Source organism: Pistacia vera, unplaced genomic scaffold (assembly GCF_008641045.1).
Source record: "Pistacia vera cultivar Batoury unplaced genomic scaffold, PisVer_v2 Contig561, whole genome shotgun sequence".
Lineage (NCBI taxonomy): Eukaryota > Viridiplantae > Streptophyta > Magnoliopsida > Sapindales > Anacardiaceae > Pistacia > Pistacia vera.
The window spans coordinates 249-6,432 of record NW_022196403.1 but is presented as its reverse complement, the minus strand read 5'-3'; the positions used below and the strand labels follow the sequence as shown (position 1 = coordinate 6,432).

Here is a 6,184-nt window from a genome sequence, read left to right as displayed (position 1 = left end):
GAAGAATCTCTTCAATCTCTGCCACCTTTGAAGTGTTATTGATGTCGAAGTAAGTCTCCTTAGCTGCATCCCAGATCTCTTTAGTAGTTTTGAACACCGAAAAATTCTCGCCAATGTCCATATTCATTGGGTTGACAAGCCATGACATCACCATGTTGTTTTCTGCCAACCACTTCTTGTAGGTAGGAGTCGTTGGTTCTGGGGCTACAGAATCACCCGTGAGGCAGTCGTATCTTTCCCCTAAATAAACATTAAGAGGGATTGAGACCATGGAACATAATTCTGTCCATTTAATTTATGAGAGGTAATAAGAACATGGGTGGCTTCCATATTGTGAACAAAAGGAAATGAAGGAACGATGATGCCCGAAGAAGTTGAGGAAGAATTACTTTTAGTAACCATACTGGAGGCTGGTCCATATTTGGGTATGAAGATTTGGAAGACTCAAAGATAACAAGTGGGACAAGCTCGATGATGATGAAGATTAAAGCGACGGGATTAAAATTGCTCTAATACCATGTAGAAAATAAACACTTGAAGAAGGAGGAAACATATACTCTATTTCTTCTTGTGATATTCTTATTGAATAAAGAAGACATAAATAAATAGGTTACAAAAGTGAGACAATTCCGAAAAGGAATCTCTCTGAAAGGAAAAAATAAAAATAAATTAAGAAAATTTGATAATTAGGAATTCAATCTTCTTATAAAAAGAAAAGAATAATTAAGAAATAAAAAACTCATAAAAAAACAAAATACATTAGCTAATACATAACAAGAAAACAAAACAACCAAATAAACACAATCAACAGGTTGACTTTCAACATATATATATATATATAGTGTGTGTGTGTGTGTGTGTGTGTGTGAAAACAAAAAATTATGATTGAGTGAAAAGATCTGATAAAGCTTAACCTGGTAGAGAATTAGTCTCATAATAGAGTTTCAATAAAAAAGAAATCCTAACTAGGGTAGACTTATAGATTTTGTGTGTGTGTGTGAAAACAAAGGCCCAAAGGCTTATAAAAGTTATAATTGAGTGAAAAGATCGGATAAAGCTTAATCGGGTAGAATTAGTCTCATAATACAATTTCAATAAAAAAGAAATCCTAAATAGGGTAAAGTAACTTACAGATTTTTTGTTTAAGATTTCAGCTCAACTATAGATATGTGTCTTGGAATTGGAATACCGAATACATTCATTCACAAACTCTCTTTTGGTTAGCTTTCATGGAAAAATATCAAATAGAAGATGAAAGTGGTTATGAAAAATATCTATTTTAACATAATATAATAGAACTAATTATAGAAAATATCCTTATGAATATGAAAAATATCATTCAATTTAGGAACTAGATGTTTCACTACTTACCAGGGATAAAACTGCCATCTAACCGGCTGTAAGAATTGCTTAATCTTCACCATTTTTTCCCTCGTTTAGCTTGATGGTTAGCCTTATGGTTTGATTATTTTGTATTTGATAGTATGTAAAATAAAAATAGTCTAAATCTTCTTTTTCTCCAGTTTGTGATGTTGGCTCGTAACCCTCTGTCTTTTGCCATGTTTGTGTGGATGATGAATATTAATCCCATTGGGTATTCCATACTGGTGTCTCTTACATTATTAATCAACCTAGTACTTGTCAAGACGCAATGGGATGACAACTTCAAATGTTTCCAAGCGGTAATCTTTCGTTTCGCTTTGTGTATTTTATTTATATTGCTTTAGGTTTGTATATGTAGTGCACATCCCTTTTTGATTTATTTCAACTCTTTTTTGTTTTTGCCACTGCCATTGTTCATCTTCAACATTCACAGATGATCTTGTTTAATTTATAAGATAAGGATCCGAAGAAACGGCTCAAGATCGAGGATATGAAGAGTAATCAGACATGTTTTTAAAATTTGATTTGATATGATATTTTTTATGATGGGTAATTCTAACTTAAGCTTTTTTTCTTTTTTCTTTTTTTTTCCTTTTTTATGTGTGATGTGAAGATTTTGTATGTAATTAAGGAGATAACATGGCGATGGATGGTTGCTGTCTTGCTATCTTTTGTGCCAGCGGTTGGATTTACTCATATAATAACTCATCTATGGAAGCCTGGGGAGGATAGTTTTTTTTTTTTCAGAGGTTGAGGAGGATAGTTTTTTTAAACTTAAGAAGGGTTGCATTCTACTAGTAATGTGGATTGCTTTAATTCACGGAATTGGTGCATCAGGTTTGGTACGAAGCCTTCCTCTTAGGTTGATTTCTTTTGATGTTAAAAGGTGATGAGGAGCAAAGGAGGTTGAAACCTAAATCATTTTTTGTTAGGGTTAGGGTTTCCATAACATTAATTATGTTTTTCTTTTCAAGAACAATCAATTATCTCATTCTTTTCTTTTCAATTAGTTCAAATGAATTAATCTAAAACTAGTAGTCTTTTTTTTATGTTCCTTTTTTTTTTCTTTTTTGTAAGAAAAAAAGTTTATGAATATTGTTTCTTTTCTTTTGTAGTCTTTAGAATGAATATATTGGAAGCCATTAATTAAGTTCAATAAATTGCGAGTTGCACTGTTCTCCGTCCATTAACAAATTTTTGTTTTGATTTGAGACATTATTTCTTTATAGTAACGACTAATAATATTCAGATCTCATTAAATTGTGTTGTGAAGATTTTTTATGTGAGTAATGAGATATTTTTAATATTTCTTATCAAAACTTCATTTCATTTTTTTTTTTTTTTTTTTTTTTTTTTTTTTGCTTTTTTAGTTTTCAAAAATTATATTTTTGTAAAATTAGTATTTATTTATATAAAAAAAATCATATTTTTAATGCGTTCACTACAAACTATAGGTTTATGAGATCACCTTTTTTTTTTTTTTTTTTTACAATTAAGTGTGGCAACAACACACCCATTTATATACATATACATATCACAATGTTGAACAATTGTAAATATGTAGTATAGTTTCAATTTTCTTAAATTTTTTTTTTTCTAATTATAGAATTATGTATGTAATTATCTCTCTTTTTCATCGAAATTTATATTATCATATGTATAATTGTTACATATATATTTGACAACAATATCAAAAATAGTCTTCTAAGGTAATTACTACTAAAACGATTCAATATTGAGAACCTAAATTTAGAAAAGTTTAATTAGTTTAGAGTTTGCAACAAACAAAGTTTCAATTGACAACAATACACGAACCAAAATCACATAAACCCTCCATAAAAAGCAAAATCCCCTGTACTCTCGCATTACCTTGCATGCATTACCTCTACGTCCAGAAGCCAAAGCTAACCACAAAAAAAGAATCTCAATTTCTCTTAACCATTGGTTCTCACCCTTGCAAGACTGGCTCAATCGATCAACAATGGTTAGAGCCGTGTTCTTCCTCTTGACCTTCTCTGTGATTCTGGTCTCTATAGACAGCGCAACCGTGGACATCGGGATGAATTGGGGCAACATCGCCTCCCACCCGTTATCGCCGTCCATCGTGGTGCAGATGTTGAAGGATAACGGTCTCAAAAGGGTGAAGCTCTTCGATGCCGACGGCTACACAGTGAAAGCCCTAGCGAATACTGGGATTGAAGTCATGCTTGCAATTCCTAATTTAGACCTTCAAGCAATGGCCGATGATTATCAAAATGCAAAGGATTGGGTGAAAGACAACGTCACTCAACATCTCAAAACAAATTCTGTCAATATCAAGTTAGTAAAATTAAATTTATTTATCTACTTAATTAATTTGTTTAAATTTGATTAATTTTGGTGTATATTTGATGGATTTTCGTTCTTATTTATTCATTTTTTTGAATACCCATTAATCTTAAAAGCTTAATTCAATGAAAAATAGTATATAAATTATGTTTATGTTAATCTAAGTTACTTCTTTGAATTTTCACGTAGATATATAGCTGTTGGAAATGAACCCTTCTTGAAATCATACAACGGTACCTTCGTGAAACCCACACTGCCCGCCCTAAAAAATGTTCAGAAAGCTTTAAACGAGGCTGGCTATGGCAAAACCATCAAAGCATCAGTGCCTCTAAACGGCGACGTTTACGAATCGACCTCGAACTTGCCCTCCGATGGCGCTTTTCGTAAGGATGTAAAGGATATCATGCAGCAACTTGTGAATTTTCTCAGTGATAACGACGCCCCTTTCATTGTCAACATCTACCCTTTCCTTAGTCTCTACGAAAACCCCGATTTCCCCACCGAGTTCGCTTTCTTCGGCAACGGTAAAACCGTCAACGACAAACAAAATTCCTACACAAACGTCCTCGACGCAAACTACGACACCTTGCTTTGGGCTCTCAAGAAAGTCGGGGTTCCGAACTTGAAGATCATCATCGGGGAAATCGGCTGGCCGACGGACGGAAACTCATTTGCAACCAACAAAAACGCGCAGAAATTTTACGACGGTTTGTTCAAGAAGCTGGGGAGCGGCAAAGGCACCCCAATACGACCAGACACCAAATTCGACATTTATCTTTTCGGCCTGCTCGATGAGGACGCGAAGAGCATCGCGCCAGGGGACTTCGAAAGGCACTGGGGGATTTTCCGTTTCGACGGGCAGCCAAAGTTTCCGATAGACTTCACGGGGAAGGGGCAAAACAAGATGCCAGTGGGGGCAAAGAATGTGAAGTATTTGGACCAACAGTGGTGCGTTTTCGATAGAGGGGTGAGGGACATGTCGCTGGTGCCTAAGCAAATGGAGGAGGCGTGTAAGGAAGGCGACTGCACGAGCATCGGCAAGGGCGGATCGTGCAGCGGCAACGATAATCTAACGAAGGTGTCGCAGGCGTTCAACATGTACTATCAAATCAAAAATCAAAAAGAGGAGGCTTGTGATTTCAATGGATTAGCGGTTGTCGTGAAGAAGAATCCGAGCAACGGGACATGTTTTTTCCCCATTCAGATCGAGAGCGGCGGCTTCAAGGTGGTCTTCGGATCGTTTGCCACCGTTTTCGCCGGAGTTTTGTATGCATTCTTAACATTATTCTAAACAGTTATGACAACTAACAAATAACACACGTCAAGATCACTAAAGCATAGGCATAGCATCATGGTACGATATGTTAAAATATTTGTTTATTATTCTTTTTACTGTTTTGTAAATAAAATATATGGTAATAATCATAAGTTTTGATGTTCAGTGATCTTAAGTGAAGGGATTACGTAGAATGTTTTAAGTTTGATTATTTATTTGTATATTTTTGTGAGTTAATATTTGTTTGTGTCTTTCAATGACCCAAATAAATTTGTCTTCAATTCTAAGAGTGATTGCAAGCCTATATTATGTATAATGGAAGATATATATATATTTCCGATTATTTCCAATCTATGTACCCGTGGTTATTTATAGTTATTGTTACATACATTCTTTAAAATTCAAAAACTACTATAAAAAAAAAACTATTTCTATTAATTTATCTCGCTAGATTGGTAGGTTGGTAATTATTGATCATTGCAATTACAAATTTGCCCGTAGACTTATTGTTAATTTCTATAGGTTTACCAATATAGTAGATGTCACTCGCTACTATCGGCAATAGGAGGTTAACTCTCACTCCGTTATATTTTCCGGTTAACTTTAACAAGAAAGAAGTTTTTTATGTCATTTTATAAAGGGCAATAATGACTTTTCAACTTCATGTCTGTACGATCCCGCTAAGCGGCAAGCCAATCTGGCTAGAGACTATTTTAATAATTTTTTCTTATTATTTGTTTTTTCATCTATAAAATTTAAGTTATGTGTTAGTAAGTAGTTGAGATTTGGTTGTGGAAAAAAATTTGAGATGAAAGTGTTGAATATTTGGTGATGAAGATTTTTATTTGAAAGAAAATTAAAAAGAATTAATGAAAAGAGAAAATTTTAGGGTGAATGTGAAAAGTGAGTTGGGGTGAAAAGAGACTTTTTATAAATTTGGTTACATGTGTCTAAAATTAATTAGTTCAGGGTAATCTTATTATATTTTAGTGAAAGGGTAACAAAATCTTTTTAATATTTTACACATTGTTATTAACACGATCGGGGTTATCCTCCTATTTTTCATAATTGCGGGTGGCATTCTGAAAATGTATATGGGGGTTACTAAATATCTCTTTCTACAAAAACATTTATTTTTGCAAAAAAAAAAAAAAAAAATTAAAAAGAACAATATTTTATTTTTTTGATTTTTTTTCT

At 33.4% G+C, this 6,184-nt stretch overlaps 1 protein-coding gene across 1 annotated transcript; it reads left to right on the top strand.

Moving 5' to 3' along the window:
* Window positions 1-358: 358 nt before the first annotated feature.
* Window positions 359-5,002, top strand: LOC116108307 (glucan endo-1,3-beta-glucosidase 8-like). The gene is made up of 3 exons (XM_031394560.1): window positions 359-425; window positions 3,345-3,702; window positions 3,901-5,002. Exons 1-3 carry the CDS (start codon window positions 359-361, stop codon window positions 5,000-5,002), a joined length of 1,527 nt encoding a protein of 508 aa, XP_031250420.1.
* The last annotated feature ends 1,182 nt before the right edge of the window (window positions 5,003-6,184 follow it).

Coding starts and splice junctions, on each gene's coding strand:
- LOC116108307 (XM_031394560.1), top strand. CDS start 359: ATGATGCCCGAAGAAGTTGAGGAAGAATTACTTTTAGTAACCATACTG. Junction 426..3,344: donor GGAGGCTGGTCCATATTTGG/GTATGAAGATTT, acceptor CACCCTTGCAAG/ACTGGCTCAATCGATCAACA. Junction 3,703..3,900: donor ACAAATTCTGTCAATATCAA/GTTAGTAAAATT, acceptor ATTTTCACGTAG/ATATATAGCTGTTGGAAATG.